This window comes from Acomys russatus, chromosome 3 (genome assembly GCF_903995435.1).
Source record: "Acomys russatus chromosome 3, mAcoRus1.1, whole genome shotgun sequence".
Lineage (NCBI taxonomy): Eukaryota > Metazoa > Chordata > Mammalia > Rodentia > Muridae > Acomys > Acomys russatus.
In genome coordinates this window covers 16,746,708-16,774,570 of record NC_067139.1, presented here as the reverse complement: position 1 = coordinate 16,774,570, position 27,863 = coordinate 16,746,708, and the positions used below count along the sequence as shown (strand labels likewise).

The following is a 27,863-nucleotide window of genomic DNA, read 5'->3' as shown; positions in this document are numbered from 1 at the left end:
CTCTCTTTCTGTGTGTGTGTATAAGACACTAAAGCAAATAGTGTATGCTTCTATTCCTAGCTGCTCTGGAGGCTAAGGCATAAGGGCAGAACCCAGGAGATCCAGGACTATCTAGGCAAAATCACTACACTCTTATCCCCCGAACAAAGAAACAAATAAATAACCCCTAGCTATTCTTCCTCTGTGCATTGGAAGGTCTGCTTCAGCCCTTAATGGAAGCATCAAGCCTGGAACTTTGAGCCTTGATGCCCAGCTACTTATCTTGGCTAATTCCTCTCCAAATTCCAACATATTTATATCTTTGTTTCCTTAGCTTCTACTGTTTGAGGTCAGGCCTATACACTCTTGACTTTTTAACTTCTCCATTTAAATTTCATCATTGTTGTGCTTAGAATGGCTGTGTTGGGAAGTTATGACCTTAAAACATGGCCACATATATCTCATATTGATTGCAGTTACTTAAACTGAGGTGTCTGAACTTTATCTGGAAGCTATGAACGACTGTTGTATTTTTAGAAAAGTAAGAATCAATGCGATTTTAGAATTTAGAATAACGATTCTTGTATCAGGAGTGGTAAATTATAGAAGGCCAAGCAGATACCAGGCAACTTTCTGCTTCTAAAGAGAAGAGTGCAGTGAGTTACCGATGGTATGATGGGTGGATGGATGCATGATATCAGTGTCTTAGCAGCAACAGAAGATTGGGCAATGTGTGGTGATGGCTGAAGGTCCTCTCTGACCCTCAGGGTAGGGATCTTGCTCTTTTTGTTTTGGTTATTGGTTATTTTGCATACCAAAGGTTAATTGACATTGTCTCTCCTGATCCTTAGAGGAGTATTAGCTAGAAACATTCCTGGTATTTTCAGTGGTCTAGAAAATTAGGGCTGGAGAAGACTTTAATAATTAGACAAAGAGAAACTGAAGCTTAGTAAGAATGACTTACTTGCCAGGACTCAGATTCAAGATTAGAAAAATGAGGAACAGAGCCCTAAAAGTAATAAATAACTTTTTAATTTTCTTTTCATTTAGCATTCATCAGCCATATACACAAGCATCTTTTCCTTTACCCAAAAGAGTTATTTTACAGCCAGTTAGGTGTGTGTGTGTGTGTGTGTGTCTATAAGAAATTCCATTTTCTATACTGGGTGGAACGTGGAGAGGCTTGTGGAAGAGTGGGAGGAAGGATAGAAAGACCTGGAGGGAACAGGAGCTCCACAAGAAGACTAACAGAGCCATCTAACCTTGGCGGTTGGCGGGGGAGGGGGGTGGGGGCTCTTGCTGAGAGGGAAACACCAACCAAAGACTGGATTGGACCTAGGCCTCCTACACATATGTACCCAAAGGACAGCTTGGTCTTCATGTGGGTCCTCTAGTAAGGAGTGCGGGGGCTGTTTCTGACAAGGACTTTCTTGCATGTTTCTTCCCCCTGGCAAGGCAGGAAGAATATATATTGCTTTTTTCCATCTTGGTACTGTAGAAAAATACCTTCTTACACCACTTGGTTGTTATAGAAAGATAAGATTAATTAAGCATTCATGCAAAAGCACTAATAATTATATTACATTATTAATAGTGATTTCCTCTTCAAGAATGCTTTAGCACACCACGTTCAGTTGCCTTCTGGTATAATTACATTACATTTGTCACATCATTGTGGAAACAATTCTTCATTAGAATTCAAACAAAACTTAGAAGACTGAAGAGGAAGGACCTGTCTTTTTTGAATCATACGAATCTTAAATATTCTTTCACCTAAGAAATATTGAAGAACATCTGTACATACTAAGCACTGGATTGGTTCATGCAGATGAACACTATGTGAGACAGCACCTTTGCCTATACAATTTATGGTTTCTCTTATGCATAACTGCCTTCTAATATTCATCTAACTGACAGTTTACTAATTTAATATTTTGTCATACTTAAGGGACAGATCTGCCTTGATGTAGACATTGGACTCAGTGTAGGCTCTTCATGTTATTTTTTTTTTATCTTACAAAACTTTATTATACCCACTTCTGCCTCAGATTTTACAAATCAGAGAAGAGTAGCCATTCAGTTATCTTAAACATTTTCCTTTTATCCTGAATATTTTTGGAAGTCCAGGTGACTTGAAAAGTGCAGCCTGAAAGGGATCCTGCTTTCAGCTTTCTTTGCACCAGTCTTCTTGGTAAGACTCCTTGCCTCCTTGGCCCTTCAGTGTCAAAACAAAACTCTGTGCCTTCACAAAATATGCTGTTTAGAATTCCAAGGTGAATGAAAAATGAAAAAAGAAAAAAAAAATGACTGCTCCTAGGTATGGTGGAAGTGAAAGTTTTTTGTATAAAAGGGAGAGCACAGCCAGAGATAGGGACATCTGGGAGAGTCTAGAATGGACATGACCCTGAATTTCAGCATATGAGGAGAGGGCAGTAGGGAGAGGAGAAGGGGGAAGGGAGAGGAGAGGCAGGAAGGGAGAGGAGAGGGGGGAAGGGAGAGGAGAGGTGGGAAGGGAGAGGAGAGGGCCACAAGAGCAGGAGACCAAGAGGCCAGGAAGATAAAGGGTTGACAAAAGTCTGGGTAACTAAAATGGCAGGATTATATAGGGAAGGGCAGCTGGCAGGAGGGCAGCTCAGAACCTGGGCCGGAGAAGTTTAGGATAGGAGTCAGGGTATGACAGCCAGGTATACCCTGTAGCAGGTAAAGATTGAGGGATGCTGGAAGAACCTAGCTGTCAGATCTTCTTTGATATGTTAAATAAGCATCTCAGTTTTTTCTGGGCTTGAGACCTAACTCTGGGATGTGATTCCAACCATTACTTCTCCCCACTGTTTTAGTTAAGAATGTATTTAAAACTTTCAAATGGTCTGCTTTGAAGTGTCTGATCATGTTTCATGATTTGTTTCTAGCCATATGTGGTCCTGAGTATTCTATTCCCAATGCATCTTTACATATATTTGAAAAATCAAGCAACATTTAGAAATTTCCATTGTGAACACCCTTTTACAGAAAAAGAATACAACCTCCAAACCACCCAGTGATAGGATCTACTTTTTCTGCTTCACCTTTACAGCATGCAGGATTTTATTCCCACTTTAGCTCTATCTGTGAATCTTGATTTGTTTGGATTAGGAGTGCAGCTTTGCATCAAGCATTTTGTCTTTTGTTTGCAGTTGGTAAGGGAGGGGGCAAATTATTTCAGGCCATACTGACTGGAATTGCCTTCTTGGATATGGTACTTGTCTGGAATCTGATAATTTAGGTGAATTATACCCAGTTTCCCCTCATCTATCCTCGTTAGCTTTTAAAGAATTGTAGAGTAGTAGCAGTGTGCTTTAATTCCTCCAAAGCCTCTTGACTTCTGCCACAGTGTTGTCTTTATTCATCAGTGCTCTTTGTTTGGGAAAAAGAGTCTGAAACACAGCAGATGCATTATGGTTACCATTAATGTTATGAACCTTTCCTTTCTTTTAAGTATTCCTATAATTAAACATGGGATAGCCAGTACTGTACCGGAAGAATGGAACAACGAACTCAAATCTAAGTAATGCATCTAACTGATGCATACTAGTATAAACTAGTTGCTAGTTGAAAACTCCTTAAATTACTGTCTTGCCTACTAGCGTGGCTCCACACCGGTCTATACTGTAGAAACTGGGGGCCATATTGTAGATTCTCAGTCTTGCTAACCTTTGCGTAAGTTCTCATTGTTTCTGTTTAGTCACTTTGCTTATTGACTTAGAAAGCCTGGAGCTGGAGCTAGAGTTGTGGAACACCAGACGTGGGTGCTGGGAACAGAGTGTGAGTCCTTGTAAGAGCACCAACTGATCGAAATTACTGACCCATCTCCTAAGCCCTTTCAACACATATTTTTATACATTTAATTTAATATTTTAAGGTCCTTGGTTAAGAATCCCTGGTTATTGTTAACACTCTGTTATCCAGTCAATGTCTGCTAGCAGAGAGTTTAGGAAAACTAGCTCACCCTGATTAATGATTAGAATTCTTCATGATACTGAAGTAAAAACTTAAAAATGGATTTCAGAGATAATTTTGCCTACACCTAAATTTGTATGTATATCTCTAGTCGCACATTATGTTTTAGTGTGCTTATGTTACTTTTGATGCTTTGTCATTGAGCCTAGAAATCCATTGAATGGATTTGGACCATAGATCAATATAGTATGTATTGCAAGGGTTTCCATGACCCTCATTTGTGGTTTAATTAAGACACAGAGACCTTTTGCTGAGGCAATCTCTCAGCTAGCTATCTAAACTAATCCTGACTTCTCTGCCATGTAGTCTTTTCATGTGGCTATCCCTGCCTCTGCGTATTCCATCCATTCCCTTCTGCCTTCTGCATCTGCTTGCCCAGAAGTCCCACCTCTGTCTTTCTATCCCAGCTCTGGGCCATCAGCTCTTTATTAGACAAATAGCCACATTCCAGTCTGAACCAATCAGCAGCAAAACAATACCGGATCCATCTCTTACGGGTTGTCCTTTGGCAGGTGAGGAAGGACAAGCATTTACAAATAGAAAACTGGTGATGGGCTATAAAAATGACAATAGAAGTCTGGGTGGCATCTGTGGTCTCTTAATGTTGCATGACTTCCGTCCAGGCCCTTCTAGCTTTCATAGTCTCTGTTGAGAAGTCAGGTGTAATTCTCATGGGTTTACCTTTATATGTGACTTGACCTTTTTCTCTTGTAGCTTTTAATATTCTTTATTTTTTCTGTACATTTAATGTTTTGATTATTATGTGGAGGGAGGATTTTCTTTTCTGGTCAAATCTATTTGGAGTTCTGTAGGCTTCTTGTATGCTAATGGGAATTTCTTTCTTTAGGTTGGGGAAATTTTCTTCTATGAATTTGTTGAAACTGTTTTCTGCACCTTGGAGCTTGGAGTCTTATTTCTAGTCCTAATATTCTCAAATTTGGCCATTTTATATGTCCCAGATTTCTTGAGTATTTTGTTCTCAGTAACTTTTTAGTTTTAACATTTTCTTTTTCCAACTTTTTAAGTGTATATTTTTTTACTTTTTTTATTAATTTATTCATATTACATCCCAATTGTCATCCAATCCCTTGTTTCCTCCCATTCCTCCCTCCATCCCGCTTTCACCCTATTCCCCTCCCCTATGTCTGTGACTGAGGTGACCTCCTGCCCCTCTATATGGTCATAGGGTATCAAGTCTTTTGTTAATAGTCTGTTATCCTTCCTCTGAGTGCCACCGGGCCTCTCCATCAAGGGGATGTGATCAAATATGGAGCACCAGAGTTCGTGTGAAAGTCAGTCCTCGCTCTCCACTCAACTGTGGAGAATGTCCTGTCCATTGACTAGATCTGGGTAGGGGTTCAATGTTTACTGCACGTATTATCCTTGGCTGGTACCATAGTTTGAGCAGGACCCCTGGGCCCAGATCCGCCCATCATAATGTTCCTCTTGTAGGTTTCTAGGACTCTCTGGATCCTTCTATTTCCCCATTCTCCCATGCTTCTCTCATCTAGAGTCCCAATAGGATGTCCTCCCCTCTGTTCCACTTTCCTCGTAAGTGAAGACTTTCATGGGACATGCCCTTTAGGCTAGTGTCCAGATATAAGTGAGTATATACCATTTGAATCTTTCTGCTTCTGAGTTAACTCACTCATTATGATCATTTCTAGTTCAATCCATTTGTCCACAAATCTCGGGAATTCCTTGTTTTTAATAGCTGAGTAGTATTCCATTGTGTAAATATACCACAGTTTCTTTATTCATTCTTCTACTGAGAGACACTTAGGCTGTTTCCAGGTTCTAGCTATTATGAAAAAAGCTGCTATAAACATGGTCTTGTTGTGTGCTGGAGCATCTTCTGGGTATATTCCAAGGAGTGGAATAGCTGGGTCTTGAGGAAGCCTTATTCCCAGTTTTCTGAGGTAGCGCCAGATAGATTTCCAAAGTGGTTGTATTAGTTTGCATTCCTACCAGCAATGAAGGAGTGTTCCTCTCTCTCCACATCCTCACCAGCATGTGGTGTCGCTTGAGTTTTTGATCTTAGCCATTCTGATGGATGTAAGATGGAATCTCAAGAGCTGTTTTGATTTCCATTTCCCTGATGACTGAGGAGGTTGAAGATTTCTTTAAGTGTTTCTCAGCCATTTGATATTCCTCTGTTGAGAATTCTCTGTTTAGTTCTGAGCCTCGTTTTTCAATTGGGTTATTTGGCTTGGTGGTGTTTAATTTCTTGAGTTCTTTATCTATTTTGGATATTAGACCTTTGTCAGATGTAGGGTTAGTGAAGATCTTTTCCCAGTCTGTAGGCTGTCACTTTGTTCTGTTGACAGTGTCTCCTGCCTTACAGAAGCTTCTCAGTCTCATCAGCGGCAATTTATTAATTGTTGGCCTGGGCTGTTGGTGTTCTGTTCAGGAAGTTGTCTCCTGTGCCAATGTGTTCCAGGCTCTTCCCCACTTTTTCTTCTAATCAATTTAGTGTCTCTGATTTTATGTTGAGGTCTTCAATCTACTTGGACTTGAGTTTTGTGCATGGTGACAAATATGGATCCAATTGCATTTGTCTACATGTAGACATCCAGTTAGACCAGCACCATTTTTTGAAGATGCTATCTTTCTTCCATTGAATAGATTTGGCTTTTTTGTCAAAAATCAAGTGACCATATATATGTGGCTTCATTTCTGGGTCTTCAATTCGATTCCATTGATCCACCAGCCTATTGCTGTGCCATTACCATGTAGTTTTAATTACTGTTGCTCGAGATCAGGCATAGAGATTCCTCGAGAGGATCTTTTATTGTACAGGATTGTTTTATGTATTCTGGAGTTTTTTTTTCCATATGAAGTTGAGAATTGAACTTTCAATGTCTTTTAAAAATTGTATAGGTATTTTGATAGGATTTGGTAAGATGGCCATATTTACTATGTTAATTTTCCCAATCCATGAACAAGGGAGATCTTTCCATCTTCTGATGTCATCTTCAATCTCTTTCTTCAGAGATTTGAAATTTTTTTCAAACAAGTCCTTTGCCTGCTTGGTTAGAGTTACTCCTAGATATTTTATATTGCTTGAGGCTATCATGAAGGGTGTAGTTTCCCTAATTTCTTCCTCTGCATGGATGTCCTTTGTATACAGGAATGCTACTGACTTTATTGAGTTAATTTTGTGTCCATCCAATTTGCTGAAGGTGTTTATCAGCTGTAGTTCTCTGGTGGAATTTTGGGGGTCACTTATGTACACTGCAAATAGTGATAATTTGACTTCTTCCTTTTCCATTTGGATCTCCTTTTGTTCTCTTATTTCTCTGGCTAGAACTTTCAGAACTATATTGAAGAGATATGGAGACAGTGGGCAGCCTTGCCTGGTCCCCGATTTTAGAGGAATTTCCTTGAGTACCTCTCCATTTAATTTGATGTTGGCTATTGGCTTGCTGTATATAGCCTTTATTATGTTGAGGTATGTGCCTATATCCCTGAGCTCTTTAAAACTTTAAATATGAATGGGTGTTGGATTTTAGCAAATGATTTCTCTGCATCTAAGGAGATGATCATGTGGCTTTTTATTTTCAGTTTGTTTATATGGTGTATTACATTGATGGGTGTCCGTATATTAAACCTTCCCTGCATGCCTGGAATGAAGCCTACCTGGTCACGATGAATGATATTTTTTATGTGTTCTTGTATTTGTTTTAAGAGTGTTTTATTGAGTATTTTTAACATTTTCTTTGCCTGATGTATCAGTAGCTTTGATCGTATCTTCCATGCTTGAAATTCTCTCATTGACATAAAATTTTGTATATAGGGGCTGGAGAGATGGCTCAGTGGTTAAGAGCACTGCCTGCTCTTCCAAAGGACCCGGGTTCAATTCCCAGCACCCACATGGCAGCTCACAACTGTCTGTAACTTCAAGATCTGACACCCTCACACCAATGCACATAAGTTGAAATTTGAATAAAATATTTTTTTAAAAAAATTGTGTATATAGATACAAAATAAGTTCTAGATACAGTGGTATAGAATTCAAACGTCAGATTATTCTTCACGCCATCATACCACACACACACATACTCTAATATGACTTATTATGCCCATATAACTCAATTATAATACAAGATTTACTTCCAATGCTTTGAAAGTGCTATCAAGCTGTTTAGGAGAAATAAGTTATACAAATTAAATGTTAGTAGATTAAATCGTGGTCATGTCAACTGCTATTCTACTTTTATCACAAGAATATACATCTTAGGTAAATCAGATAGATACGACTCTATAGAAAGACAAGGTCTTCAAAAACCCCAGAGACATGCAGAATATGGCATTTAAAATATTTTTATTACTTTAAAGATTCATTGACAATGAGACAGGTTAACTCCTGGCAGCACCCAGCCTACCTCAAAGAAGATGATGAGCATTAAAGGGCCTCCTTATGGAGATGGCTTCAAATGTGGCAAAGTAGCCACTGGGCAAAAGGTCCTCATTTCTACCACAGATAGAATTCTGCCTAAAAAAGGGCAAGCTTGGATGCAGGCAGAGTCGACAGCCAAACTCTGCCAAGACAGGGTAAGCAAGTCCTAAATAGTTCCTGCCTCACAAATATGTCTGTCAGATATATTGGGCCAGAAGGCTGAAGAAGATGCTCCAACATTATACAGAGTTTTGGGTGACTATTCAGATAGAAAACGGTCTCTGTCATCTTTTCATTTGGAAAGCTACTAACCTGCACTCCCAGCATACTCAGATAATCAAGTTTACTCCTTCTCAAGTCTCTGAGCGAGTTGAAGACCAGTTAGCTTAGTTTTAAAATGAAGCTTAATTGTTTAGGAGTTAAGATGTTTTTAGGTCTAGATAGGAGTTCTAAGTTGATAATGACAATATGTGATGGAGATTGATTTACATTCAGAAATTTAGATACACCAAGATAGGAAAGACATCTTCTTCAAGGCTGTCAAATACAAATAGCCAAAACACTAAGCATGTAACATTTATTTAATTCCTGATTGTGTCACAGTTCTTCTTGCCATAGGTAATCTACTGTATATATGTATAATAATATAAATGTATATGTATAAAAATAAAATAATTAAATAATTAAAAAAAGATGTGAAATACACACACACACACACACAAATGACAATAATAAAATCTCTCTGTCACAGAATTGACAATTAAAATTACAGGCACACATCTTCTCAATGTGAGGGAAGGTCATACCAACAAGTGTGAACCATTACTACACTTAGATTTTGGTGTTTGGAATTCATGATAATGTTGAGAGCTTGTGAGTGTAACTTGTGTCAATGGTTGAGATGGAGGTACATTCTAGAGTTTGCTTTCTTTAAGTACCACCTAAAATACTGAAGTTTTGTTGCTCCTACTCAAAAGAATACAGTAATTTTTAAGTTCCTTTCCTATAGACTCTAGCAGTATGGTGAGACATAGTCTTATTCTTTTTTTTATTATTATTATTAATTTATTCTTGTTACATCTCAATGTTTATCCCATCCCTTGTATCCTCCCATTCTTCCCTCCCTCCCATTTTCCCATTATTCCCCTCCCCTATGACTCTTCCTGAGGGGGATTACCTCCTCCTGTATATGCTCATAGGGTATCAAGTCTCTTCTTGGTAACCTGCTGTCCTTCCTCTGAGTGCCACCAGGTCTCCCCCTCCAGGGGACATGGTAAAATGTGAGGCACCAGAGTACGTGAGAAAGTCATATCCCACTATCCACTCAACTGTGGAGAATGCTCTGACCATTGGCTAGAACTGGGTAGGGGTTTAAAGTTTACCGCCTATATTGCCCTTGGCTGCTGCCTTAGTTTGAGCGGGACCTCGGGCCCAAATCTGCCTATCATAATGTTCTACTTGTAGGTTTCTAGGACCCTCTGGATCCTTCTACTTTCCTATTCTCCCATGCTTCTCTCATTTAGAGTCCCCATAGGATGTCCTCCCCTCTGTCCCAGTTTCCTGGTAAGTGAAGGCTTTCGTGGGACATGCCCCTTGGACTAGTATGCAGATATAAGTGAATATATACCATTTGAGTGTTTCTGCTTCTGGGTTAACTCACTCATTATGATCATTTCTAGCTCAATCCATTTATCCACAGATTTCGGGAATTCCTTGTTTTTAATAGCTGAGTAGTATTCCATAGTGTATATGTACCACAGTTTCTTTATCCATTCTTCTACTGATGGACACTTAGGCTGTTAACATGTTCTGGCTATTATGAATAAGGCTGCTATGAACATGGTTGAGCAAATGTTCTTGTTGTGTGCTGGAGCATCTTCTGGGTATATTCCAAGGAGTGGAATAGCTGGGTCTTGAGGAAGCCTTATTCCCATTTTTCTGAGATAGCACCAGATAGATTTCCAAAGTGGCTGTACTAGTTTGCATTCCCGCCAGCAATGAAGGAGTGTTCCTCTCTCCCCACATCCTTGCCAGCATGTGGTGTCGCTTGAATTTTTGATCTCAGCCATTCTGATAGGTGTAAGTTGGAATCTCAAGAGTTGTTTTGATTTGCATTTCCCTGATGACTAAGGAGGTTGAGCATTTCTTTAAGTGTTTCTCAGGCATTTGATATTCCTCTGTGGAGAATTCTCTGTTTAGTTCAAAGCCCCATTTCTCAATTGGGTTCTTTCGTTTGGTGGTGTTTAATTTCTTGAGTTCTTTATCTATTTTGGATATTAGACCTTTGTCAGCTGTAGGGTTGGTGAAGATCTTTTCCCAGTCTGTAGGCTGTCGCTTTGTTGTCTTGACAGTATCTCCTGCCTTACGGAAGCTTCTCAGCCTCATGAGGTCCCATTTATTAATGATTGACCTTAAGGCCTGGGCTGTTGGTGTTCTGTTCAGGAAGTTGTCTCCTGTGCCAGTATGTTCCAGGCTCTTCCCCACTTTTTCCTCTAAGTGACTTAATGTCTCTGGTTTATTGTTGAGGTCTTCAATCTACTTGGATTTGAGTTTTGTGCAAGGTGACAAATATGAGTCCAGTTGCATTATTTTACACATAGACCTCCAGTTAGACCAGCACCATTTATTGAAGATGCTATCCTTTTTCCATTGAATGGATTTGGCTTCTTTGTCAAAAATCAAGTGACCATATGTGTGTGGATTCATATCTGGGTCTTCGATTCGATTCCACTGATCAACCAGCCTGTTGCTGTGCCAGTACCATGCTGTTTTAAGTACTATTGCTTTATAGTACAGTTTCAGATCAGGTATGGAGATTCCTCCGGAGCACCTTTTATTGTACAAGATTGTTTTTGCTATTCTGGGTTTTTTGTTTTTCCATATGAAGTTCAGAATTGAACTTTCAATGTCTTTAAAAAATTGTGTAGGTATTTTGATAGGGATTGCATTGAATCTGTAGATTGCTTTTGGTAGGATGGCCATATTTACTATGTTAATTTCTCCCAATTCATGAGCAAGGAAGATCATGCCATCTTCTCAGGTCAGCTTCAATCTCTTTCTTCAGAGTTTTGACATTTTTTTTTTTTAAACAAGTCCTTCACTTGCTTAGTTAGAGTAACTCGTAGAATTTTATATTTCTTGCTGCTAATGTGAAGGGTGTGGTTTTCCTATTTTCTTCCTCTTCAAGCTTGTCATTTGTGTATAGGAAGGCTACAGACTTTTTTGAGTTAATTTTGTATCCAGCCAATTTGCTAAAGGTGTTTATCAGCTGTAGGAGTTCTCTGGTGGAGTTTTGAGGGTCACTTATGTACACTATCATATCATCTGCAAATAAGGATAATTTTGACTTCCTCCTTTCCCATTTGGATACCCTTGATCTCCTTTTGTTGTCTATTGCTCTGGCTAGAACCTTCGAGTACTATATTGAAGAGATATGGAGAGAGTGGGCAGCCTTGCCTTGTTTCCGATTTTTGAGGAATTTCCTTGAGTATCTCACCATTTACTTTGATTTTGGCTATTGGCTTGCTGTATATAGCCTTTATTATGTCAAGGAAAGTGCCTTGTATCCCCGATCTCTCTAAAACTTTAAACATGAATGGGTGTTGGATTTTATCAAATGCTTTCTCTGCATCTAAAGAGATGATCATGTGGTTTTTTTATTTTCAGTTTGTTTATATGGTGCATTACATTGATGGATTTCTGTATATTAAACCATCCCTGCATGCCTGCAATGAAGCCTACTTGGTCATGATGAATGATATCTTTGATGTGTTCTTGTATTTGTTTTGCAAGTATTTTATTTAGTATTTTTGCATCGATGTTCATAAGAGAAATTGGTCTGAAATTCTCTTTCTTTGTTGAGTCTTTGTGAGGTTTAGGTATCAATGAGACTATGGCCTCATAGAATGAATTTGGTAAATTTCCATCCATTTCCATCTTTTGGAGTAGCTTGAATAGTATCGGTATTAGCTCGCCCTTGAAGGTCTGGTAGAATTCTGCACTGAAACCATCTGGCCCTGGGCTTTTATTGGTTGAGAGACTATCAATGATTGCTTCTATTTCTGTAGGGGAAATGGACTATTTAGCTTGTTTATCTGTTCTTCACTCAACTTTGGCAAGTGAAATTGATCAAGAAAATCGTCCATTTCCCTTAGATTTTCAAATTTTGTGGCGTATATGCCTTCAAAGTAGGATCTTATGATTCTTTGTATTTCTTCAGTGTCTGTTGTTATGTCTCCCTTTTCATTTCTGATTTTGTTGATTTCAATACTATCTCTCTGCATTTTAGTTAGTTTGGCTAACGTTCTGTCTATCTTGTTGATTTTCTCAAAGAACCAGCTTTTGGTTTTGTTGATTCTTTGGACTGTTTTCTTAGTTTCTAATTTGTTAATTTCAGCCCTGAGTTTGATTATTTCCAGACGTCTATTCCTCTTGGGTGTTTCTGCTTCTTTTTTTTTCCTAGGGCTTCCAGTTGTATCGTTAAGATGCTTATGTGCAATGTTTCCAATTTCTTTTTAAAGGCACTTAGTGCTATGAATTTTCCTCTTAGCACTGCTTTCAATGTATCCCACAAATTTGTGTATGTTGTTCCTTCATTTTCATTGAATTTCAGAAACTCCTTGATTTCTTTCTTTATTTCTTCCCTGACCCATGTGTCATTTAGCAGAGAGTTGTTTAGTTTCCACATACATGTAGGGTTTTTGTTATTTCTGTTGTTGTGAATTGCAGCCTAAGAGCATGGTGATCTGATAGGATACAAGGTATTATTTCAATCCTCTTGTATCTATTGAGGCTTGCTTTGTGACCTATGATGTGATCAATTTTGGAGAAGGTTCCATGGAGTGCAGAGAAGAAGGTGTATTTTTTCTTGTTTGGGTGAAAGGTTCTATAGATATCTGTTAGATCCATTTGACCCATGGCATTGGTTAATGATGTTATTTTTCGGCTTAGTTTCTGTTTCAATGACTTATCCTTCAGTAAGAGTGGGGTGTTGAAGTCTCCCACTATTATTGTGTGGGGATCAATGTGTGGTTTAAGCTTTTTTAGCAGATCTTTTACAAATGTGGGTGCCCTTGTATTGGTAGCATAGATGTTCAGAATTGTGATGTCATCTTGGTTGATTTTACCTTTGATGAGTATGAAGTGTCCTTCTGCATCCCTTTTGATTAATTTTGGTTGAAAGTCTATTTTGTTCGATACTAAAATGGGTATGTCTGCTTGCTTCTTGTGACCATTTGCTTGGAATATTATTTTCCAACCTTTTACCCTGAGGTAATGCCTATCGTTATGGGTGAGATGTGTTTCTTGAATGCAGAAGAATGTTGGATCTTGTTTATGCACGCATTCAGTTAGTCTGTGTCTTTTTATTGGAGAATTGAGACCATTGATGTTGAGAGATATTAATGACCAGTGACTGTTCAGAGTCTTAATTTTGATGTTGTTTCCAGTCGAGCGTTTGTTTAGTTGTGTTTTTGCCATGGGATAGTTATCTATTTCCTGAGTAGTTTTGGTTGTAGCTTGACCCTTTCGGATGGACTTTTGCTTCTAGTACCTTCTGTAAAGCTAGATTTGTGAATAGGTACTGTTTGAATTTGTTTTTGTCCTGGAATATTTTGTTTTCTCCATCAATGGTTATTGATAGTTTTGCTGGGTAAAGTAGTCTGGCCTGGCATCTGTGGTCTCTTAGGGTTTGCAGGATCTCTGTCCAGGCCCTTCTGGCTTTTATGGTCTCTGCTGAGAAATCAGGTGTAATTCTGTTAGGTTTGCCATTAAATGTTATTTGGCCCTTATCCTTGCAGCTTTTAATATTTTTCCTTTGTTCTGTATGTTTTGTGTTTTGATTATTATGTGACGGGAAGTTTTTATTTTCTGGTCAATTCTATTTTGTGTTCTGTAGGCCTCTTGTATGTTTATAGGCATCTCTTTCTTTAGATTGGGGAAATTTTCTTCTATGATTTTGTTGAGGATAGTTTCTGGGCCTTGGAGTCTGTTATCTTCTCTTTCTTCAATGCCTATTATCCTCAGATTTCTTCTTTTCATGTTGTCCTTAATCTCTTGGATGTTTTGTGTCAGGAGTTTTCCAGATTTGGCATTTTCTGTAGTGTTTGCTTCAAGATTTGTGATTGTATCTTCTAGACTTGAGATTTGTTCTTCCATCTCCTGGATTCTGTTAGAAAATCTCACCTCTGTGTTGCTCGCCTTCTTCTCTGAGGTCTCACGTTCTCATTTTTCTTCTGTTTGTGTGTTTATCATTGAATCCATTTTCATTTTCAGATATTGAAGTGATTTTTTTATTTCTTTCATCTGATTGTTTGTATATTTCTGAGTTTCTTCCATTGCCTTTTTATAGGTCTTCAGAGCTTGAACCGTTTTATTTATTTCTTTCATCTGGTTGTTTGCATTTTCCTGCAATTTTTCCAGTTCCACTCTATGTGCTTCTTTTATGTCTTTCACCTGTTTGGCTGCGTCTTCCTGCATTTGATTACGAATTTTATTTGTTTCCTCCATTATCATTCTCATTACTAAGGATTTGAGGTCATTGTCTTATATTTCCATTGTATTTGAGTTCTCTGGGTTGTTTTCTTTGGGATAGCTGGAAAGTAGAGACATCATGTTGATTTGGGGTTTTTTTGCGTATGCTTTTTCGCTGTCCTTTAGACATCTTGCTGTCTTTGTTTTTGTTGGGTAGCTTCCAGAGTTGGATGGAGGGAGTGTGATGATAGATTCACTTGTTTTCTGAAGTTTCTCCGATCGTGGAGCACTCCTGCTGCCGTGGTGGGGGACCTCGGTGTTCCTGGCTCAGAAATCTGTGCAATTCCCTAAATTGTTCACTGGAGCCTACAAACACGGTCCATACTGCTCGCCGCCATCTTGGATCCCTTCATAGTCTTATCCTTACAGAATTTGTTACAGTACAAACTGAAACCTAGGAAAATGACTTTCATAACATTAAACATATTAATACATTTTTAAAAGCAAGATAACGATGCATTTGTGTGCCCTGTCATATTATAGAGCAAGACCCAGCAGTGGGCTTCATCCCCACTGGAACTTCAAAGAGCTTGTGAGTGATAGGACACTTGGAGCAACTGTTCTGTCACCTTCAGTAGCTGTGAGGCAGCACTCAAGCTATTCAAAAGTGTGGCATGCATTTTCAATTGAAGGAAATTCTGAAGTTTTATAGAGAATTTAATGAAAATTAAGATTATCTATCTATCTGTCTATCTATTTATCTATCTATCATCTTCCCTTTCAAATTTCATGCCTTTTTAAATTCATCCACAGATCTTTGGTTAGATTTAATTGATTCATTTTAAAGATAACTTGGCACATTATTTCTGCAGATGTAAGAATGAATTTCTGCGATGTTTTCTGTAATGTAACTGCATAGTTTCTTCTGGTACTGTTTTTTTATACATAAATCATGACAGGTTTTCTAGCTCATAAGTCTCTATAAGAAAACACCACAGAAGGGATGTCTAATTTTTAATCATTGAAGTTGCAAATTTATGTCTTTTTTCTCTTCCCTCTTCTTTCCTTCTTTCTGTGTGTCTCTGGCCACGATCAAAGTCTTGCCCCTCCTCCTGCCTTAGCCTCCTGAGGTAGTGAGATCATAGGCATGCACCTCCACAATTGTCTCACAAACTAGTGCTTTAGTTCAGTATTTATTTTATATTAATTTTAATTAATAAATTATTTGAAGCCTGGTTAATATATGCTTCACTTGCAAGATCAAGTCATGACAGATTTCAAGGAATGGACTGAAGATATTTGGAGAAAACAAAAGCATTAGGGATTTATGACTCAAGCATTACCACTGAAGTAGGAAATAAAAAATCCTAACATTTTAGAAATTAAGATTACGAATCCTCAGCCCCTGAGGCCATTGATTTTCCTTATGTTAGTAATAAGAGGCAAGAAATTTGGTAAGAGATCGCAGTGAGGTTGGCTTCCACAGCAGAATGGACAAACATGGCAATGCAATAGAAGGACAGAACCCTTTGTCCTTTGACCCTTATTGGTACCTTTCAATATGCTTTTAGTAGCAAAAATGTAAACACATTTAAACAACATTGTTTATTGAACAGATATTTTGGAGTCTTGCTTACTAAGCACTCCAAAGTGTTGGGAATGGGACAGATAGATAAAGGCAATAGACGATAGTGCCTCTTACAGTCTTTGGAGCATCATGAGTTGAAGGGTTAATAACCTTGTCCAGTATAATCCCCATGAAAATCCTTAATTTATGTACATCGTAATTTATCTTTGAATTTATAAAGGTTAACAAAGGTTTTGCCTCTTTAGCTGGAATCCTTAACTGGTTGATTAACATATGAATGTATTTCCAGCTTGTAATTATACATGTTTTGAAGCAAATGTGTAACCTCGACAGGACAAGGAAAGTAGCAGATAAAGCTGTGTGTGGATGCTGGCCTTGAGCTGAACTGAGAGAAGTCAGTGTAGGCTCAGAGCACAGCACAGTGAGGAAGCCATGCTTAACTGGTGGTGTCTTCTGTCAGCCACAGCCATGCCGCTCTCCCCAGAGCTCCTTGTTAAAGTGCTCCAGAAGAGCATCTACTCTCATATATGTAAACCCAGGACTCTCCACTCCCAAGGCATGGCCACTGATGAAACATATGTGGCCAGTGTGCTTTTCCTCCTGCTGCTCAATTTTTAAATCTCCAGCCCCCACCCCTCACAGCACTGCAGTCACTAGAACACCTTGCACCTCACATTCTCTTCCTTGTGTGGCTTGTCTCTTCCATGAGGGTTTGTTTGCATTTTGTTTTTAAATCTCAGAGTGCCATGGCTACACTTTGTAACCCTCTCAGCTATGATTCCCTGCTGCATCGTTTTTGTATCCTTTTCCTGACTCTTACTCATCTACACCCACAAAAGAACAACTGGGCAGCAGGAGGCAGGGTTCTGTTTTCCTACCCTGTGTTTCCTGTAACCAGACCTTATTCCCCATGGAGCCAGACCCACACCTGCTTGATTCTAACAGCTCTGGCAAGAGATTTGTATGTGGTCCCAGTTACTAAAGGCCAGCTAGCCCTACTGATTCCTGCTCACTGAGAACAACTAATTCAAGATGGAAAGCAATGTTTTATTGTTGCTTTCACTGATTCATAACTTGCTCTGGCGGAAGACCTGTAAACAGTGCACACTGTGACTACTTGTGTGGTCTGAGGCTTTTTCTACACAAGGCATCATGAGCTTTTCTTGCAACTTTTGTTAAAGGAAGCATTTTTCTTGTCTTTTGGCTTTGCTTTACTACAATTAGTTCTTTCACATAGAAATCACTTTCTCTGAGATGACATGGAATCAGGAAATTCCAAGTATCTCATTGAGATGTGTGTGTCCATATGTGTGCATGTGTGTTAACTTCAGATGCTTTCCACCCTATGTTTTGATGGGAAACCTCTCCCTGCACCTGGAACTCACTGATTTTGCTGGACAGGTTGGCCAGCAGATCCAAAGAATCCCTTTTCTCTACCTCTCCAGTGCCAGTATCACAGGACAGGTCTACTGCGTCCGGAGTTTATATGTGGGGGCTGGAGCTAGAGCTCAGGATCTTATGCTTGCAGAGCAAACACTTTACCCACAGAGCCATCTCCCATTGAGACTTTGAAAGTGGCATTTGCTCCATATGTGGTTTGTCCTATTATTAGTTGTACAATAATGTCACTTAGGGTCAAGTACTAAACTTCAGGCTTAAAAGCTTCTTCATTCTAGTGATATTTCTTAGTGTCCTTTGTGTGACCGATGTTCCTCTCTGTAGTGCTAAGTAGCCAGATCCAGAACAGCATCTAGGAACACAAGAAGGAAGGACTGAGCAGCAGACAGAGATCATACTGGCCCTGAGGTACCAATAGCTAGGCCAGAGGGAATCAAGCTGGAGAGCCATGGAGTTATAAAGGGCTGAAGAGACAAATAACAGATGTGTCTGTCTGCACAGTCTTCCGTATTGCCAACTTTGGATTGAGGAGCCTGAAAGAAGTTAATCCTTGTTCATCATTTTAAAACATAGTTTGTTCTTTCTTTGATGGAAATTTATTTCCTATTGAATTTGCTCAATTTTTGGGGGGGAGGTTATTTTTGTAAATTTCATGTTTAAGTATGTCATTAATTTACATACTTCTTTAAATACTGTGCAGATAATGAGCTCTTGCAGACAAGTCTGGGGGAGGAGAGAGGAAAGAGGGAAGAGGAGGAGGAAGAAGAGAAGGGGGAGGAGATAGTTTTACTGGAACAGTAATAGAGAGACAGGATGCAGGGAGGGAGGGGGGGAAGAACACAGGTGAAGGACGAATAAGCCAGAGAATGAGAAGGCGCCAGAAGATTAGAGCAGATTGCTGGAGGTAGTTTGAGGCCAAGCAGAGCAATCAATTCCAGGGCCTAGAGAGAAGCCAGATTGAATAAGTCAGCTGGGAGAGGAGTTTGAGGCAGAACAGCTGAATTGAACCAGCCAGCCCAGAGCTCAGTAAGAACTAGAAAGGGAGAGCTTATCAAGCAGTTAGTCTCAGAGGCTGAAAACATTCTAGGCCTAGATTAATTGTATGGAGACTGTTAGCAGAGGGAGGCAGTAAGCCTCTGAGAAAACAATACACCAGGAGAATAAAAGTTCCTTTTACAGTATAGTATTAATTCAGATGTCAGAAAGCTATTTCTATAATGGACCAGATAATATTATCATCTTTGTGAGAATTACATTATGTGAAACAAATTCATTCAGCCCAGTGATTGTAGCATGAAAACAGCTGTGGAAAATATGTAAGAGAGTGAAGGTGCCTGTGTCCTATAAAACTTTATTCCATAGTGAGTAGCTGGCCAAATTTGATCCATGGGCTGTAATTCTCCATATCTTTGGTTTTTTTAAAATCATACTTTTAACCTTTGAAAGTTAAAAGTATAAAGTATTGTTTTGACTGGCATAGACATTTAATTTGTTACTTTATGTTAAAAAGTACTTTTTAAACAATTGTCTTTTTTATGAACTAACCTTATTCTACAAAATCTTAGCTACCAAACATGCATTCTTTTTCATGGAGTTATATAAAAATTATGAAAAAATGTTTCAAAATTGCTAACAGGCAGCCGTCCTCCCCCATCATACCCTGCTGCATATGCTACCTTCAGCCTAACTGTGGTTGATACTTTTCAGTAGGCTGTCCTGAATGGGGTCCCACTGCTTATGCCAAGTAGAGCAGTTTCCTTCCTGTACTCCAAAGTCTTCAGGGACACTTGGTTCAGTGAGAACAGAACATATGTGTGTGCTTTCTATGTTACATTTACCACGCCTCTCTGCACTTGCTTTTCCCTTTCTGTTTCGAATTAAATGCATACCTCTTTTACCATCTGAATCATGTGTTCACCAAACTGCTTAGAATGATATCTGCCCTACAATAATATTAAATAGCAATATAATTGCTTTAATACGGTTATTGACACTTCTGTCCTGGGGCCTTTTTAGTGTGTGTTCCTTAGGGCTTTCCCTAAAAACAAGACCTTCTGTGTCCACATCATTCAGCAGACACATAATAGCCTTTTCAAAGTATGGGGCTGAGACAACTGGATCTCCATCTGCAAATAATGAAGTTTGACCCCTAATTATATATAGTGATCATCGGGATAAATGTAACAGATTAGTTTATACACATAGAACACAACATGTGAGCGAGTATACATTCAGTTTCTTAAGATCATGCAAAATTTTTCTAACTATATCAGAAAAACAGATAAATTAGACATTTTTGTTCATAATCCACTTTTTAAGAGGATGAGATGATAACCTTCCTGATATGAAGATTTCAAGCTATGTTTCTGGCAGGAGACTTACATCAGAATGTAGGAGAGGCCATCACAGCTCAGTGAGGAAAATGATAAGGAGCCTAACTTTAGGGGGGAAAAAGAGCAGAGGATTTAATATGGACAGATGGTCATTAACTGCATAAGAAGATCCTCAATACTCTTAGTCCCAGGAAAAATACATATTAAAACCACAATGAGAAAGCACTTTTAGCCATAAGCATGACTGTAACCAAAGACCACAGAAATTGTTGGTTAGGATATGGGGAGATCAGAACCCTTACCTGTATTAGTGAGTGAGACTGTGAAGTGGTGGGACAACTTTAGAAAGCAGATTGACAGTTCTGTATAGCATAAAACATGGTGTTATCACATGCCCAGAGCTGTACACCTACGGTAACTAACTGTATCTAACAGAGATGAAAACAGTAGAAGAAGGAAGGGGGTTGTACAAGCTCACATATTATGTGAATTCGTTCTTAAGAAATGTTTACAGTAGGTAAATGTATAGAGGAAAAAGAAGACTGGTCAGTGGCTATCTGGGTCTGAGTGGGAGGTAGGAGCTGGGAGCTGGAATGACTACAGATAGCTACAGAGTGTTTGGGGAGTGAGAAAACTGTTCTGAAGTAAGATGGTAAGGATGATTGCCTAATGCTGGGAATTATGAAAACCATTACATTGTAAACTTGAAAATGATACTTTTTATAGTATCTCTATAAACTATTTTATAGCACATTTTATTCTCTATGAAGCGTTATTTTAAAAGGATGAAATAGACTGGGCATGCTGGTACTTACTTTTAATCTCAGCACTTGAAGACAAGAGCAGGTGCATTTAGGGCTAGCCTTGTCTACATACAGTGGTCCAGCTCAGCCAGGGCTATATAGGGATCCCTGTGACAATAAATTAAGGTACTGGGAAGATGGCTCAGTTTGTAAGAGCACTTCCTGTGCATGCAAAGGGACCTGAGTTCAAAACTCCTGCACCTATGTAAAAGCTAGTTATGGATATGTTGGAGAATAGGGATTAGCACATTTTGGGTGTTTGGTAGCCAGTCAGCTTAGTTCAAAATGTGAGTTATAGGTGTACCTGTTCTCAGAAAATGAAGTGAATAGCCATAGAGAAAGACATATAACAAGCTCTTTAGCTCTTAGCATGGTGTCTACTCCCATACATGTATTGATACAACACACACACATGTGCACCTGAGTAGAGAGGTATTAAATGGCCTCAATTTTACTTTTGTGGCTTTTTAAAGATTGTGAATGAAATATACAGTTTTTATTTTTAATTTCCTGGCTACCCCCCTAATCTTTACATATAGCCACAGATGATTTGGATGTAGTAGGTGGAGTCCTTAATGAGCAACAAATCAATGTTTGACACCTGGATAGAAAATGACTTCTGTCCAAGGGATAACACAGTGACCAGAAAGTAATGAAAGTACTGGCCTTCCTTACCCTATTGAGAAGTTTCCCCACATGAAAATTAAGGTAACTCACACTACAGTGGATATGCCCGTGGTAAGATTTTCTGCCTTGTTATTTTAAAATAAGGTTCATTTACTTAGCATGTGTAGAAGTTATTTAAGAAATCACATGGTCCTGGGTAGTTTTTGTCAGCTTGACACAAACTACAGTTTTCTGAGAAAAAGAACCCAAATGAGAAAATGCCTCCATCAGATTGCTTATTTGCAAGTCTGAAGTGTTGTTCACTTGATTAAAGATTGATGTAGGTGAGTCTAGCTCACTACAGGCAGTGCCAGATTTGGGCTTTGTGCTCCCTGGTTGTATAAGAAAGCAGGCTCAATAAGGTATGAACAGCAAGCACTCCTTTGTGGCTTCTGCTTCAGTTGCCATCTCTAGGTTCCAACCTTGGGTTTTCCTGCCTTACTTCCCAAATAATCTCTTTTCTTCCCAGGCTGCTTTTAATTATGTTCTGTATCACAGAAACAGAAACCTAACTAGGCATACACCTGTGTCCTTTTAAAAACCATTCTGAAAACCGGTGTTGACTTATATCTCAGTAACCTTCTAGAAATCAGTTTGTAGACACATTGACATTTGGTACATTCACTGTGCACTTTAATAAAATTACATACGTTATATATACTACAGTTGTTCTTGTACCCTTATTTAAAAAAAAAAAAAAACAGTCCTTTTAAAGATTAACTGTGGTAGAAAGTACATGTTCTTAGTCTTTGGTACACAAACATCAGTCAGGTCTCATTCAAATCGTGAATTTTTCTAGACCCCTCAGCCCCAAAATTTTGGTTCAAACTGAATTTTTAATGAATACCTTCTGAAGAACAGAGCATTGCTTCATCATGCAAAACTTCTTAGGGATTCAGCTAGAATGAAGAGGAAATACAAGGGTGTTAATTGTCACAAGTGCTGAATGGATAGTCACATAGTCTTCACTATTTGATATTAGAAGTAGCTGACATCCACGTTGGAAATTCTGCTAGGAAATAACACTTACTGTTTTTTTCACCAGTATAAAACCACAGGTTGTGAGACTGCTGTGCTTGTCCCCCATGTGAGTATCTTTCACTGATGACCTTTAATACCATTCATGTCTGCTTTCTCTTTCCAGATCTCCTTCGACTTAGCTGAGTACACTGCAGATGTTGATGGCGTTGGCACCTTGCGGCTTCTGGATGCAATTAAAACTTGTGGCCTTATAAATTCTGTGAAGTTTTACCAAGCTTCGACAAGTGAACTTTATGGAAAAGTGCAGGAAATACCCCAGAAAGAGACCACACCTTTCTATCCAAGGTCACCCTATGGTAAGGACACATGTGCCCAGCTGCATGTAATGTTCTCTACAGGTGTGAGGATGTTTCTGCCTTCATTCTGCATATGTGTCCTTGAGATAGACTAAAGTGTCTGGACTTGTTGGAAAGCATACTGTATGTGTTATTACCACTGCCTTCAGGTAAAGTTACCACCTCATTTACCAACCCCTGTTCACCCAACCTTTATACACCGATCATTTTAAGTGGAAATTTAGACCCAGTATGACTTTTTCTAAGCTGCTTAGAGACTATACTGAAGCAATGAGCTTTTGTGTTTGTTTTGTAATTTTGCCCATGAAAATTTCTCTGAGCTCAAACCTAGGAGGAAAAAAACAGAGTTATGTGTTACTACATTTATAAAGAAAATATTCATGAAAATATACATAATTTTTTAAAGCAGTTTGAATGTTAAGATAACAAATATTATCTTTCTCATTACCTGAAAGTGTGTGTTGAGCTGGGCGTGGTTGCGCATGCCTTTAATCCCAGCATTCAGAAGGCAGAGGCAGGAGGATCACTGTCAGTTCAAGGCCAGCCTGGTCTACAAAATGAGTCCAGGGCAGCCAAGGATACACAGAGAAACTCTGTCTTGAAAAAAACGAAAAACAAAACAAAACAAAAAGTGGTGTGTGTGTCTGTGTGTCTGTGTGTCTTGTGTCTGTATGTCTGTGTTTGACACAGAGAGAGAGAGAACAAGAGAGAGAGCCAAGGAAGGTGAGCTTGATATAGTGTACACAGTATAGGTGAGTAAATGAGATGACAAAAGAATTAATTATCTTACAAAGCAGGAAATTTTATTTTCTAGTGGCCATGATTAATTGGCACGAGATATTTGTTTTGTCTTGTGATTTACATTTGCTATTTTGATGCATTATAAATATTATTTTTGTCAGTTATTGTTGTTTAAGATGAATAAACATCATGGTCTTTTAGAATAAGCTTTGTCTTTAAATTATCCCAACAGGAGCAGCCAAGCTCTATGCTTATTGGATTGTGGTGAACTTCCGTGAGGCCTATAATCTCTTTGCAGTGAATGGCATTCTCTTCAATCACGAGAGTCCCAGAAGAGGTCAGTGCACATATTATTTCAAAGAAGAATTTTTGACATTAACAGTAGAAAAGGTTGTTTGTATATTCTGTTGATATGTTGAAACATTTACATCCATGTCTGTTATATGAACGTCTGTAGTAAATGAAGAAATAGAAATCTAATATTAATTTATAAGAGCTTTTTAAAATTCGATGTTAAAAGGTGGACTGTGTGGCAGCTTTACTAGTGTCATTAGTTTTCACCTCAAGTATTGGGAAGTTTCTCTGTGAGTGGAAGAATGAGGGGGTGAAATGTTGGTGATTTTTGTCATTCGTTATTGTTTGCCCAACCAGTTGGAAAGTCAGTGTCGTCCCTTTACATTCCATTAGAGAGACACCAGAAGTTATTGCTTCTAGAATGTATTCTAAAATCAGTTTGAAATCAGATCTTAAGCATCTTTGGGTATGGTTTTGTTTGTTTTACAGAAAAATTTATTTGCTTGTATGGGCTTGTCATTGAGACTATTAGCAATATCATCTCTGTTTTCACCATTAAGTTTTAAGTAAGAAAATGTATTTTTCCACCATTACATCTGACTTAGTAAAACATGAGAAATGCTAGCCAAGTGGGAATAGAAGTTACAATCCCATTCTTTACAAAGCAAAAATTGTCTGTATGATCTAAATCAAAGGCATTTTGTTAAATGTAGTGGACATTTAGTCTTAGAGTATGAGAATAAATAAGAATATTATATCTTGCATCTTGCCCAACAACTAATAATACTTATAAATATTTCAGTGAAACTTTATGTGACTATATACTCACCTAATAAAACCAACAAGTCATAGAGAAAGATTAAAGTGACAGATTTATAAAGGTGTCTTTAGCATCACACATTTTTATTTTATAATTGCTGAAGTTAACAATTCCCATGATGGGTTGTTAAGGCAAGGACGCCAACCTGTCATCTCTGATCTCTCTCATCTCTCCTCCTCCTCCTCTTCTTCTTCTTCTTCTAATTCTTCTTCTTCTTCTTCTTCTTCTTCTTCTTCTTCTTCTTCTTCTTCTTCTTCTTCTTCTTCTTCTTCTTCTTCTTCTCTCTCTCTCTCTCTCTCTCTCTCTCTCTCTCTCTCTCTCTCTCTCTCTCTCTCCCTCTCTCCTTTAGTTGGTTTTATGGTTCTGGGAATTGCTGATAAAGGGAAGTGGTAAGAATTTTCTTTTTTACTTCTTGCTGCATCAGGTATTTATTGCAGGGTGGAGTGGGGTACAGGAGCACTAGGAATCTGCTCAGTAATGGTAATCCTGTCTCTTTTCTCACAAAAAAAAAAAAAAAGCTTGTGTATATTGTTGGGTTTCTGTAGTTTGTCCTTTTCTACCTGTCCCACTCTTCCTACACCATACAAAAAGGTAAAAGTTAATTGCTGTAAACCAAGTTAGAGAGGAAAAGCATTCTTAGGTTGTACAGTAAAAAATATAATTCAAATATAATGTCTCTTCTAGTTCTTTATTTGTACCCTGTAAATAAAGTGTTTTTCATCAATTTGGTTATTTTCTGAAATTTAAAAGGTAATACTTATTAATTTCAAAAAGGAAAAGAAAAATCTCCTTCTCTCATTTATTGCTTCTCATCACCAGAGCCAGTATTATCCTACCCAGACATGCTCTTCATGCATTCAGACCTGCAGAGAGTTAGCCTGTATGTCACTCTGCAACTCGGGTGTCTGTTAGGTATTTGTTAGACACTTGATCTTCGGCCATCAAGATAGCTTGTTCTCTCTCCATAACCCATAGTGGAAGGGGAGAACTGTCCTCTACCTGCACACATGTGCTGTGGCATACTCATGTCTGCCTGTGCATACATACATAGACACAGACACAGATAGACCCCCCCCACACACACAGATAGATATACACACAGATATACTGACTAAAAAGCTTGACCTTGGAATATAAGCTATTTTATTGTTTTATCATATATATAGAAATTAGCAGTATTGCTTTTTTTTTTTTTTTTTTTGAGACAGTGTTTCTCTGTGTATACTTGACTGTCCAGGACTCACTTTGTAGTCCAGGCTGACCTCAAACTCACAGAGATTCACCTGCCTCTGCTTCCCTGAGTGCTGAGATTACAGACATGTGACTCTATGCCCTGCTCTGTGTTCTGTTTTAAACTCCATTTATATAATCATATAATAAAAATCATAGAGATATGAAAGTATGTTAATACTAGCTTTGATAAAAATGTCTGAAATCTAAATATACAGCATTTTAAAACTTGAAAATTAAAATAAAATCAATATGAAAGTAATTTTTTTAAAGATGAAACATTGTTTTCTGAGGGGACATTTGTGCTAGACTTAGCCTGTCTTAGAGGAGGACTACACTATGGTTTTACATCACTAGCGTCTGAAGACATGCCATTGTGCTAATAGGCAGTCAGTAAATATTTTTAAAGAATGAATGAGTATCTCCTATTTCAATAAAACTTTAATGACTTAAATTTAGGATGTCAGAATTAGAAAACAGTAAAAATTTATAGGAGGGTTTTTAATGAATGTTGTTTTATTGGTTCCACACATATAGTAATTAAATCTAACAAAGTATTTGTAGTAATGATTCAGCATAGTATACCTTAATGAACATTATACACACTTAAAATTTTAATATGTACAACTACAGCTTAGGAAGACACTGAAAGTGACTTCATTTTAGTGTTGTGTCCTATTACCATAAGGAGCAAGCACTTTTTCCTAGATGGAGCACTGGAAAACATCAGTCAATACCAACCCACAATTAACAAGACTCAGGCTTATGTGTTTTGGGAAGAAATAAATTTTTCTTCCACTGAAAATAACTGTCTGTCTCTTTTGATTGCATAAATGATATTTTATGGTAACTTATGACTGGAAAAGGTGTGGAAGAACTATTTTGTTTAATGTAAAAGTCCTCTAGACCAGACTTTGGCAAATTGTGTTTTGGCAAACGGCCCAAATTGACTTCTCTCACTGTGTATGTGTGTGTGTGTGTGTGTGTGTGTGTGTGTGTGTGTGTGTGTGTGTGTGTGTGTTGTGTCTGAATAAATTTTATTGGAACACAGCTATGTTCATTTGTTTACATTTTGTTTATGGCTGAGTTCACATTCTGTAGTCCTGTATACTGAAAGCTCTAAGTATTTACTATTGAGGCTTTTAAGGAAGAGCTGATGGATATCCGAGAAACTTGCAAACTGATCTTCTAGGGTTAGTGTCAGTCAGTAAAGTCCAGTAGCACTACTGTGCTGGGGAAGTAATTTTTTGGTTGGAGCACTGATGTTCTTTCCTGCTGTACAAAGAGGCCTTGTGTTCTAAGGAAATGCTAATCATCATTAGTGTAAGACCAAAGACCTGCTCACTACAGCATCCACCCCCTAAGCTTTGACACCATCTTGTTCTTTTTATTATTATTATTAATTTATTCTTGTTACATCTCAATGGTTATCCCATCCCTTGTATCCTCCCATTCTTCCCTCCCTCCCATTTTCCCCCTACTCCCCTCCCCTATGACTGTGACTGAGGGGGACCTCCTCCCCCTGTATATGCTCATAGGGTATCAAGTCTCTTCTTGGTAACCTGCTGTCCTTCCTCTGAGTGCCACCACGTCTCCCCCTCCAGATGTCTAAAGGACAGCGAAAAAGACACCATCTTGTTCTTATTTCACTATATGCCTTTTCTCCATTCCAGTTTTGTTTTGTTTTGTTTCACTTTTAGGACTTTATTTTAATACACATTTGTGTTATGAGAACTTTGTCATGTATTTACAGATAGAATCACTGTTAATTGTATAAGATAAATAATTGGAAACAATTGCTAGGTGAT

The 27,863-nt window shown here is 38.4% G+C and overlaps 1 protein-coding gene across 1 annotated transcript in view; it reads left to right on the top strand.

Annotated features, from left to right (window-relative positions):
- The window catches only part of Gmds (GDP-mannose 4,6-dehydratase), a 534,897-nt gene that overhangs the window by 197,457 nt on the left and 309,577 nt on the right, over positions 1-27,863 (top strand). Inside the window, exons 5-6 of the mRNA XM_051169591.1 lie at positions 22,778-22,970; positions 23,944-24,048. Coding sequence (XP_051025548.1) covers positions 22,778-22,970; positions 23,944-24,048 — 298 coding nt within the window. The remainder of the gene's footprint in view (positions 1-22,777; positions 22,971-23,943; positions 24,049-27,863) is intronic.